Source organism: Loxodonta africana, chromosome 3 (assembly GCF_030014295.1).
Source record: "Loxodonta africana isolate mLoxAfr1 chromosome 3, mLoxAfr1.hap2, whole genome shotgun sequence".
Classification (NCBI taxonomy): Eukaryota; Metazoa; Chordata; class Mammalia; order Proboscidea; family Elephantidae; genus Loxodonta; species Loxodonta africana.
In genome coordinates, this window is record NC_087344.1 from 188,949,780 (window position 1) to 188,961,717 (window position 11,938).

The following is an 11,938-nucleotide window of genomic DNA, read 5'->3' on the forward strand; positions in this document are numbered from 1 at the left end:
TTTTTTCAGTAGGGAAAAGATTGAGCAACCCCCTAACTCCCCCTTGTGTTAACCGTGCAGGGCCCAGGATGGGGCCTTTAAAGGCCGCTTATTTCTGAGGAGACACTCTAATCTGACACCAAGTATGAGGGGGCGGGTCCTCTCCATCTCCCCGCCACGGGTCGCGCAGCTGCGCCCTAGCAGGGCAGAACACCGGGCGCCTTTCCAGGGTCATTTCCAAGAACCTGCTCCAACCTGAACGGAGCCACTGTCAGCTGGGCCAAGGGAGACGGGACCTGCGGGTCTAAGCACCCACACACACAGTCCTTGCCCCACCTCAGGCCGTAGGCCAAGGCCGCCGCCCGCGCCGTCCCACCCCCAACCCCATCCCACCCAGGACCCTGAGAGGCAGGGGGTGCGGAGGAGGAAGTTGGGAGGGAGAGGTTGGCGTGGCAGAGGGTGACGCCTCCGTGTGGGCGGGCCCTCCGGTGGGCGGGGCCCGGTGCAGTGAAACCTGCCCCGCCAGCCCCGCCAGGTCTGCGCCTCGCGCTCCCAGAGCCCTGAATCTCAGCCGGCGACTCGCACCCCTGCCCCATGCCCGGGTTCCCCCGCCGCTCCGAGGGCCGGCGCCTGCAGCTGCCCTTGCTGTGCCTCCTCTTCCAGGGCGCCACCGCCGTCCTCTTTGCGGCCTTTGTCCGCTACAACCACGAAACCGACCCTGCCCTCTGGCACTGGGGCAACCACAGTAACGCGGCCAATGAATTTTACTTTCGCTACCCAAGTGAGTGCGGGTGAGGGCGCGCGGGGATCAAAGACCCCAAGTTCCCCGCCGTTTGGGGAGGGGCTCCTGGGTGCTCAGATCTACCCGTAGGTGGGCGACTCTGCTCCAAAGAAGGGGGCGTGGCTGGAGGCCGCCTAATGGGAAATGAAGAGGCCGGATTTATAATAACAAGCATCCTTTCCTAGTGTCTGCCACGTGCCAGGTACTGTGCAGGCCAGCACATGCCTTATCTCATTCAGTCTATGAGGTAGACACAGATGGGGAAACTGAGGCTCAGAGAGGTTAAGTGTCTTGCTCAGTGTCACACAGTCAGAAGTGAGGGAGCTTGGATTCGAACCCAGATCTAAAGCCCCTGCTTTAACCTCTCCCTCCTCTCGCTTTCCGGTTGGACTAACTGGGCTTTGCAGGGCTGCTCCAGCGACTTTGCCTTTCCTAGGGACTCCTCCCTGACCACAGAGAAGGGAATCCTGCTGGGTAGGGGAGGCAGGGACTGGGCCCCACGCAGGAGGCCATAATGGTGGGTGTTAGCTCTGAAGCCCGGACACCTGTAGGTAGCCAAGACTGGTGGGGTTCAGGCATTTCTTCCCCAGTCTCGGAAAGCTGGCCCTTCCAGAATCAGAGAAAATGAGACAGACACCTGCCTAGAAGCTATTCACAGAGCCACACCCTCCAGTCCTGAGAGGGAGCCATGGCAGGGTCATTAGCCCATTTCACAGGGGAGGAAGCTGAAGCCAGAGGAGTTGTGACTTGCTCATGATAGCCCAGCATGTGAGTTGCAGAGCTGGAACTAGATCTCAGGTATCCAAAGCTCCTTGCACCACAGCTCAGCTTCCTGCTGACAAGGCCCAGAAAGGGTTAACCCTCTGCCCTTGGCTAGGGACAGAGCCTCAAGATTGGGGGCCCAGGCTTGTGACCCAGGTTCTAGGTGGCTAGGACCAAGGACACCAGACCTCCTGGATTTCTGTTATCACAAATGCTTGGGCAGTTCTTCTCAAGGCCTCAGTTTTCCCCATCCTGGCAATGGGGAGAAGGACACCTTAGTTTCAAGGCCTAGGGTGTGAGGGTCTCCTATAAAATATCCCAGACTGTTATTACCCTAATTTCTGTATGCAGACCTGGTGGCAGGCTGTCTCCGTCCCACTCCACCCTAGCCCCAACAACAGGAAACTCAGAATGCTATGGAAATAGAGGGCAAGGTAGAGAGTTGGAGTGCTAGACCCCCAGCCATTCTCAGCAGAATTCTTCTCCTCCCTATATTTAACCCTCAGCCTTGATCAGAAAAGGTGGGCCATGGAAGCTGGGGCTCATATTTGGGATGGAGAATTCTTGGGGTCATGCATTTATCCAAAGAGATAGGGAGCTGGGAGGGAAGAGTCCAGAGCAGAGAGAAGTAAGCTCCTGCCCAAGGGTCTGACCTGGCTGCTTGCCATGACCCCCACTTGCTTCTGCCATGGGCCTCATTCAGGGCCTCCCAGGCCTGCTCCTTTCGAAATCCTCCCTGAGTCTGGCCTCTTGGCCCCTGCTGTGATGGTGGGCTTTTCTCAGACACATGGCTTCCCATCCCTGCATTGCAATGAGAGGAATGGCAGTGGGACTCCCTGGGTTTCAATCCCTGTGGACTTAGGCCCCTGCTCTGGGCAGGTTGGGGAGGAGGGAGGTGTGAGGTCCCCAGAGCCTGGGGCTTTTATGAGCCGATCCTTACCTGTCTCTGTGTTTAGAGGAAGGTCAGGGCCAGAGGGAGTGTAGCCACCGCCCTTTGATTCGGAAGATGAAAGGGAGTTCTGAGGCTGGTGTTGAGCTGCAGGACTAACCAATGCCAAGGGCATGGCCGCTTTGAGGGTCTGTCTGTTTTCCTGATAGGAAGAGCCCTCAGAGCCCATCTGGTCCACCCCTCTCAGATGTGGAGAGAGAGCCAAGGAGGTCATGTGACCTGACCAAGGTCATGCAGCAAGTTGCAGAACCAGGTCTCTTGACCACCTCCCCCGCCTCCCCCTCCCATCTGCAGCCTCTTATTCCACGAAGCAAGTGACAAAAAATAAGAAAGAGGGGAAAAGAGCCAGGGGTACAGAGGTCACAGAAGCAAACATGGAAAGGGTTCTAAGAAAAAAGATACGGGTGGGTCCTTTTTTATATACCTCAGAGACCTTACTTGCAGGGAGAGAGGTTTAGGATCAATGGAATCAGGATCTTCTGGGAAGAGGTGGAGGATGGAGGATATGATCTGGACCAGAGTGGTTTGTGGCCTCTGTTTTAGGAGACTATGGCCACATCTGCCCTCTTAGGGGCAGGTGAGAATGCAGTGGGGGAGGGAAAGATGACCTCACCAGCTCCCCTCTCCCTTCTTTCTACTCCCCATATTTTATATGCCCATTTTTACAGATGAGGAAACTGAGGCTCAGGAAGGTTAAGTGGTGTATCCAAGGCTACACAGTCAGAAGGGGAGGGAGCTGGAATTGAATTCCAGACCTGTCAGACACTAAAGCTTTAACCTTTCCTTGTCCCACAGTCTTGTCTTGTCCAGGGCCATCTGACAGGACTGGAGCGGGGCGGGGGGGGCAGTGTTTAGGGCAAGAAGGAGTGCAATAGGTGGCTCTAGAAGGCTTTTATCATCTCTCTAACCAAAAGGGCATAGGCTTGGTGGGGGGTAAATGCAGCGGGGTGGGTGTCAGGCATTAGGACTCCCGAGGGAATGTGGAGGGGCCATCTTACTCATCTCCCTGACTCCACCTGGAGTAATCTTTCACCCACCTCTCCCACCACAGCCCTAGGAGGGTTCCCCTGGGAAAGATTTCCTGATGTTTTAATTTCACTTGAAAAGTTAAGGGGTTGAGTTTTGATTCCGAACAAACCCGGGGCAGGGGAAGTAAATGTTATTTTATTGCCATTTACAACGAGCTCTGGAGTGGTTTCTCGGCACCTGAAGGGCACAGACCCCTGTGACCTAGCCCCCCATCGTTATCTTGCTGTCCTTGGACACAAGAGCAGACATGACATCCTCTTTATCATTTACACAAGGAGAAAAGGAGTCAGTCACCGAGCCTAAAAGAAACTGGGCTGCAGGCTGAGTTCTAAGTGATGCCTGTCCCTTCCTCTTAGGTTTCTAAGATCTGGGAGGGAAGAAACATCTGAGTGGTTCTGGGAGAGGCAGGGCTGGAGAAGTGGTGCAGCGTTGGGGACATTTCGTGAGGCCGGTGGCTCTCCAGACCCTCGCTCCCTTCAGCCGCTGGCTGGGAGCTAAGCTGCGGACCTCCAGGTCCAGCACACATCCAACCTTCTGCCAAAGGCCTGCAACCCCATTTCCTATCAGCCCATATATGACACAAAGAAGCATAAAAGTAAAAGTTTGCTTGTCTCTAAGTTATTTACTGCATTCTAAAGCTCAATAATAATTTTTGGCTTGTCAGTGCTTCTTCAGATTAACCAAAAATGTGATCATGGTAGGTTTTTTTTTCTTTTTCTTTATGATCTGCCTCTTTCTATAAGAGATTTGAGATCATTTACAACAAAAACACGTGTACAAGAAAAGCAGAGAGGCAGAACACAAATATGAACGTTCTAGTTGCAGTTGAGGTTCCAGTGTAGCTCTGAGCTTCCAGGCAGCCAAGAAGAAAAGGGAAATATGATCAGTTATGTTGTTCTCACCAGAACCTCACACATGCAATTCTTTGTCATCTGTGCTCTGTGAGGGCAGGGACTGTGGGTGCCTGATGACAGCAGCATTCCCAGAGCCTGGTCCCCGGTTGCTCAGTCACATCAGTTGAACGAGGGAAAGCAGATCACTCCTAGCCCAAGTTCCAAGAGGAATTTCTCACATGGAGCTATTAAAGAGAGGTTGAGGGTAATGGTGTACCCTGTTTATCAATAAGATATTTACGACAAATGCAATAAGAGCGCTCATGACACTTTTTTTCTAGTGTCTCTTGATTAAAACCAAAAATATAGTGTGACTTTACATCAACCCAAGCTTGGTTCAGATCCAAGCCCCCCACCCATTTCTGACAGCACGATCCTGAGCAAGCTGCTTAACCACAGGACCACATGGACTAGCTAAACACCAGATGAGGTTTTGCTTCAAGCCTACTTGCAAGTACATGGGGGGGGAGGGGCGGGGGGAAGGGCAGGTACAGAACAAACTAATGCCAAAGTAAACTATTTGTATTTATCTCGTTATTGTATATTGTTATTATTAGCTTAGTTTTTTTTTTTGTTTTTTTTTTTTGGTAGTGTGGAGTGGTACAGAATAGAAAACAAATAAAAAAGGTCCCAAATCTCCTTGCCTAGAAACCCCACTGACACTTTAAAAAATTCAAGTGATTTATCTATAATGTTAAAATATCAAACTATAGAAAGGCATAAACTGAAAAAGTAAAATCCTCCCTCCCAGCGCTGACATATTGTACAACATCGGGGGCACCATTTGGACTGGAATTGAGCAATGAGCAGCCCTGCTCCCTCCTTTCATTTCCTTTTCCCTGGGGTAATCGGTAATCTCTGTTAATAGTTTAAAATTCATAATTTATTAAGAAACAAAATGGATGAAACCTCAAAATGGAGAGGTATAGACTCTGAAGTATGAGGAATGGAGGTTAGACATCGAGAAGGACCTTCTGACGGAAAGGCAAAGTTGAAAAGAAGCCTGAAGGGGCAGAGGATTTTGAGCATGGAGGGGCCAGGACTGCAGCAGGAAGGAGCAGAGGTTGGTCTTTTAGCTCGTCAGTTGGAAGAGACCCAGGGATGAGGCAAACGAGTTGTTGTTAGTTGCTGTACAGTCAATTCCAACTCCTGGCAATCGCACGTGTTACAGAGTAGAACTGCTCTACAGGGTTTCTTGGTGTAATCTTAACGGAAGCAGATTGCCAGGCCTTTTTTTCTGTGGTACTGCCAGGTGGGTTTGAACTGCCAACTTTTAGGTCAGCCATGGAAAGCAAACCATTTACACTACCAAATGAGTTGTTAGATGCCGCCAAGTCGATTTTTGACTCAGCCACCCAGTGTGATAGAGTAGAACTGCCCTGTGAGGTTTTCTAGGCTGTAATCTTTACAGGAGCAGATCACCAGGCCTTTTCTCCTACAGAGCTGCTGGGTGGGATTGAATCACCAATCTTGTCATTAGCAGTTGAGTGGTTAATCATTGTGCCACCAGAGCTCCTTATAAAAAGAGCAGGGAGAGAGAATAGAGCAGAAGGCGGCTCTACTCCCTTGCTCTGACGTGGAGCCAGTGGGAATGGTCTGGGTCCCCCTGCCCCAAGCTGGCTGGCTCCACGCAGGTGGCCCAGGGCTGGGAGGCCCTTCCATGCCTGGAGAGTTTTGTAGGCTCGACTCCAGCTTTAAGGCTGCTGGTGAGAGCTGGGGGCACTGGCAGGGTGGCTGGTTGGTTTATGGATCATGACCAGGGCAACCCCCACGTGCCACATATGCCCCTGCCCCCTTCAGGCTTCCAGGATGTGCACGTCATGGTCTTCGTGGGCTTCGGCTTCCTCATGGCCTTCTTGCAGCGCTACGGCTTCAGCAGCGTGGGCTTCACCTTCCTCCTGGCCGCCTTTGCCCTGCAGTGGTCCACGCTCATCCAGGGCTTCCTTCACTCCTTTCATGGCGGTTACATCTATGTTGGCGTGGAGAGGTGGGCGGGCAGGTCTACCTGGGAGCCCCCTGCCCAAGGGACCTAGCTGAAGCCCTGTCCTTCAAGTCTGCTCCCTGGCCCAGGTTTGATCCATCCGTCAGTTTCTCTTAGGTGCCTTGTCCATTCTCTTTGCCTCATTTCATCCTCATCCTTGACCCACACACTCATCCTTACCTTCCATTTCTTTAGGGCCCCGTTACCAAGGTCTGTTAGGAGGATAGAGAGCTTAATGGAAAAAAGTCAGGACTTAGAAGAGCTCTTGGTTCAAGTCCTGGTTCTTCCACCCGTATGGATTATGTAGCCAAATCACAGAACTTCCCTAAGCCTCGGTTTTCCTGCCTCCCAGGGAAGAGCTTTGGCACACGGTACATGTAGGCCAAGCAAAAGCTGTGGAGCAGTTCCTCTCTGTTGGAGTTGACTCTGTAGAAGTGGGTCTTGTTTTGGTTTACCTGTAGGCTTGTTGCCCACCCCGCCCCTCAGTGCTGTCCTGTTTCAGGCCTGGCAGAGCCTCTCCCTGCCTCCTCTCCTCCCCCGCAGCATGATCAATGCTGACTTCTGCGCCGGAGCCGTGCTCATCTCCTTCGGCGCCATATTGGGCAAGACCGGGCCCACCCAGCTGCTGCTCATGGCCCTGCTGGAGGTGGTGCTGTTTGGCATCAACGAGTTTGTGCTCCTCAGTCTCCTGGGGGTGAGGGCCTGGACAGGGGTAGGGGGAGGGGGTGGGGAGGCCAGGGCCAGGCTCAGAGCCGGGAGGGTGTGGGAAGGGTGCTGCCCCTCCACCTCAGCTCCACCTCCCCAGGTGAGGGATGCAGGAGGCTCCATGACTATCCACACCTTTGGTGCCTACTTCGGGCTGGTCCTCTCACGGGTGCTCTACAGGCCCCAGCTGGAGAAGAACAAGCATCGCCAGGGCTCTGTCTACTATTCTGACCTCTTTGCCATGATTGGTGAGGCCTGCTGAGGTGTGTGTGGGGGGTAGGGAGAAACGGCTCCAGACACCCCTGACCTGGGCCAGGGAAGACCATCTCCAGGCAGCATCTCAGGATGCTGCCCACAGTCCTTGGGTTGAAATCTCTGCGTTCTGGCTGAGAGCGCCCCTCCCACTCAGATTCTGCAGCAAGAGCCCTAGGCTCTGTGCTCATCATTCCTGATAGCTTTGTGACAGGTTCTTAGAACTCAGCTCTGGGGTGTACATGTCCCTGGAGGTGCGTCCTAAGGGACCTTCCTAAATCTGAAGCTTAAAACCCTTCAGGTCCCCATGAGTTAGAAGCAGGCTCCTCAACCTGCACATCCGCCACTGCCAGGTCTTGCCACCCCTCACCCTCCTCATCTCTCCTCACTTTGTTCCAGCCAGACTCCAGGCCTTTGTACTCACGATTCCTGCAGACCAAACCTCTGCCCCTGGAGCTGCCACCCACCCAACTTCCTCCCAGGCTGAGGTGGCCAGTGGGGGCTGGGGGTGCTCTTAAGTCACCCCTGAGAGCTGAAGGGTCTGGCCTGGGAGCGCCGTCACCACCTCCACCTTGGCCTCTGCTCCCTCTCTACCTCCACAAACTTCAGTCAGGAAAGGAAATTGGTATCTCATTTTTCATAGATGGAATCAAACAATGCTTGAAGTGCCAGCCCTTGCATTCAAAAGCAAGGCACGTTTTATATTTCTTATCCACCTTCTGGGTTTGTTGTAAAATAGAACATGTGGAACCCGAGGTGGACTGAGGTCTCCTTGCCCTTCGTGACCCAAATAAGACTGGGTTAAAGTCCAAAGGTGTCCCCAAGATTTCCCTTCATTCCTCGAGGCTTCCTCTGCCTCCCCGCTCCTGTTTTGTGGTGTGTGTATATGTCCCAGACAGGACACCCGGTCCTTCCTTGATTCCCCCCAAAATTCTCCACTCAGAGGACGCATCTGTGAGCATGGTAGATTTTACTGAGGACAGTGGGCCACAGGGAGAAGTCACATGGCACACCCAGCAGCCCCCTCAGGACTGAGGCAGACCCTTGACTGGCCATACCCCACATGGGCCCCAGACGCCTTCCTCTCCTGTGGCCTTGTCCTCGCTTCCTCCTCACTCTGGAATTGCCCTGGGAACCTCATACAACCAGACCGGTCATCTGCGGCTCCCAGCTCTTACCCTGATACTCTCCGGCCCAGCCCCATCCAGTGCTCAGCAGACAGGCCTTGTGCACACAGCAGGGGCCGCCCTCCCCAGAAGGCAGTTGAAGTTATAAAACCCAAATTTCCATGAAGTACCCAGCATAGTTCTCAGCAAGCAGTGGCCTTTGCCTTTTTTCCTTCCTTTTCTGATGGTTAAAAAAACAAACTCGGCCTTTTGGGTCTTCAGTTAGATAGTTGCCTTGTGCACCAGTACCCAGCCAAAGCTACCAGTGGTTGAGCACCTAGCATCTGCTAGGCCATGAGCTACACACTTTATATGTGTCACCTGATTTCACCCATGCTCAGTGAGGTATGTAGGATTATCCCCACTTTCCAGCTGAGGAAACTGAGGCTGCTGAAAGAGAATAGGTGACTTGCCTGCAGTTACGCAGCCCGCACCTGGTCAGGGAGCCACTTACCTCCTCTCACTCTGCCTGTGTGCCCACCACTCAGGGACCATCTTCCTGTGGCTCTTCTGGCCCAGTTTCAACTCTGCGCCCTCAGCACTGGGAGACGGGCAACATCGGACAGCCCTCAACACCTACTACTCCTTGTCTGCAAGCACCCTCAGCACCTTTGCCCTGTCAGCCCTTGTCGGAGGAGATGGGCGGCTGGACATGGTATGAGGAGGAGGCCTTAGGAGGGGGAGGGAGGTCTAAAACCCTGCAAGGAAGATTCTCCAGGGAACAGGTACGGGCAGGGCATGGGGGCTCCATCTGACCCGGTGGTGGTGGGAATAGCATGGGAGGGGATGATGCAATAGCAGGAGAGTCAGAGGCTAAATAACAGAAAGGACTTCTGGAAGCAGTAGGTGCCACTGCGGTGGATGGGATTGGTCTGAGTGTGGGTGTGATGATCTGAAAAGGCCTCTAATGCCTTGTTCTTCCCTGCTCCCTTAGGTCCACATCCAGAATGCAGCGCTGGCTGGAGGGGTCGTGGTGGGGACGTCAGGTGAAATGATGCTGACACCCTTCGGGGCTCTGGCAGCTGGCTTCCTGGCCGGGACTGTCTCCACACTGGGGTACAAGTTCTTCACGGTACAGATGCCTCTTGGGCCCTAGGAAGAACAGGGAGGCTTCAGCACCCTGCTTCCCACTCTCCAACAGGCCCAGGGTGGGGATGGGAGGGGGCACGTGAGACTCATTACTGGTGCTCCATCCCCTAGCCCATCCTTGAGTCAAGATTCAAAATCCAAGACACGTGTGGCGTCCACAATCTTCATGGGATGCCAGGGATCCTGGGGGCTCTCCTGGGGGTCCTTGTAGCTGGCCTGGCCACCCACGAAGCTTACGGAGATGGGTGAGTTTCCCTGACTCACCCTGGAGTCGCTACCGCCTAGAATGACTTTTCTCACGCTCCTCCACCATTTGTAGACTGCTAAGAGCAAAAAAGCAGTGTTTGTTTTCACTCATTCATTCATTCACTCATCCATATTCCGGGAGCTGAGAAAATTGGGGTGAATAACATCCCTGTCCTCCTGTCCTCAGTCAAGTGGAGCAGAAGGTCATTGAACAAATGATTGCAATAATGTTACTAAAGGGTCAGTAAGAGATCATGCCCCTTGCAATCTGTTTTTGTACATTACAGCTCAGAGGAGAGGGTGAGCAAGAGCGACCCTCAAATGAGCCTCGAAAGGTGTGTGGGTGTCTGCTGGCTGGGGGCCTGGCTTAAGCAAAGGCCTGGAGGGGTACCCAGCCTAGGAGGCTCCCTTGAGGCCCTTTTGGTCGCTACGTGGCAAATGGACTGACCAGCCATGGCCCCGGGCCCCACCCTGGCTCCCCTCCTCGGCCGCCCCCCTCCCAGGCTCCCTACAGCCTCATCTCCCCACAGCCTGGAGAATGTGTTCCCACTCATTGCAGAGGGCCAGCGCAGCGCCACGTCTCAGGCTGTGCACCAGCTCTTTGGGCTGTTTGTCACACTGACGTTTGCCTCTGTGGGCGCGGGGCTTGGAGGTGAGTGACCTTGGCTGGGGGTGAGGGACTGACAGGAGCTCCAGGGAGGGAGAAATCAGAGGAGGGGTTCTCCCAGGGAAGAGCCATTGGGTCCCCACCTCCTCACTCACAGATACTTATTGAGTGCCTACTTGTGCCAGGTAGTGGGTGGGGTTCAAGGGTAACCTTCCCCAGGTGAGGAGGAGCAAGTGGGTGCCAGGGGCTGATTAGGCTCTCTCCTTGGGTTCTGCGGCTCCCCTGTGCTTCCGTCTTTGCCCACCAGAGGGCAGCACACCCTCAGGCTGAGGCCTGGAAGGGCCCTGAGCTCTCTGCGGCAGGGGCAGGAAGGCAAGGGACCTGCAGGGCTTGCCCTTAGACAGATGTACAAAAACCTTCCACAGAGGCAGATTGTCCTGGATCAGGCAGTTCTTCCTGGTGTCTGGCCTTAGTTCTTTTGGACTTCAGAATAAAACCTATGATTCAGTATCCACATTCTTCTGCTCCCACCTCAAGATTTTCGTTCTCTACCCAGGTTCAGACCAGTTCATTCATTCCTTTGCTCACATATTGATTCCATAAACATTTTCTGCACGCCTCCTGTGTAGGAGGCTACAGAAAGCTCAGCAGCTGTGGTTCGTGAGAAAATCACAATTTGGTCCATTGCTGACTGCAGACGTGAGCAAATTTAACTTCTTTGAGCAAATTTAACTTCCCCCTGGTCTGTGATATGGAGATGATACTCACTTGGAAGGTTGCTGTAATTACTCAGGAAGGCAATACATACCCAGCACTTTGCACAGGGCCTGGCACATAGTATGTGCTCAGCAAATACAGCCGTGGTTTGCTTGCACCAGACGTTATGCTGACTTCATGCCCCCAGCCCCTCTGTGCCCTGTGGGACTGGGTGATACCTGCCATGGGTGCCGAGCCTCACACATCCCTCCCCAGGACTCCTGCTGAAGCTGCCCTTCCTGGACTCCCCACCGGACTCCCAGTGCTTCGAGGACCAGATTTACTGGGAGGTGAGACTCAGCTGCAGCCCTCATGCTCTTCTTGCCCACCCTCCAACCCTCCCTTCCCTGCTTCCCTGTGGTCCTTTGAGTCTGCTCGTTCTCCTCTGGGCCACACCCCTGGAGCTGTCCCTTCACCTGCTGCTCCCCCCCTTCCAGGTGCCAGGGGAGCTTGAGGAAGAAGCCCAGGGACCTCTGAGGACCAAGGAACCAGACACTCGGGCCTAACGTGCTGCCAATCCTGAGAGGACCCCCCTCCTGTTAGAAGACGCTGAGAAGTTCTTCTTTTCCAGCTCCCACCTCTCCTTTTGCAGAAAGGAGTTGACGCTCCTGAGCCAGAAGGAGCCTCCTTTCCATGGGCAGTGCTGGAGGGAGGGGCAGGAGGTGGTCAGGGAGGTGGGGGTGGGGCACAGCTGTAACTGGGTGTGGTGGGAAGGGTCTCGCCAGCTGCCCGCACCCCACAGC

The 11,938-nt window shown here is 54.0% G+C and overlaps 1 protein-coding gene across 1 annotated transcript; it reads left to right on the forward strand.

Moving 5' to 3' along the window:
• Nucleotides 1-573: 573 nt before the first annotated feature.
• On the forward strand, nt 574-11,701 carry RHBG (Rh family B glycoprotein). The gene is made up of 10 exons (XM_003415153.4): nt 574-760; nt 6,194-6,380; nt 6,918-7,068; nt 7,180-7,327; nt 8,986-9,152; nt 9,432-9,569; nt 9,698-9,831; nt 10,363-10,484; nt 11,412-11,485; nt 11,633-11,701. Exons 1-10 carry the CDS (start codon nt 574-576, stop codon nt 11,699-11,701), a joined length of 1,377 nt encoding a protein of 458 aa, XP_003415201.2.
• The last annotated feature ends 237 nt before the right edge of the window (nt 11,702-11,938 follow it).

Coding starts and splice junctions, on each gene's coding strand:
- RHBG (XM_003415153.4), top strand. CDS start 574: ATGCCCGGGTTCCCCCGCCGCTCCGAGGGCCGGCGCCTGCAGCTGCCC. Junction 10,485..11,411: donor TGTGGGCGCGGGGCTTGGAG/GTGAGTGACCTT, acceptor ATCCCTCCCCAG/GACTCCTGCTGAAGCTGCCC. Junction 11,486..11,632: donor AGGACCAGATTTACTGGGAG/GTGAGACTCAGC, acceptor CCCCCCTTCCAG/GTGCCAGGGGAGCTTGAGGA.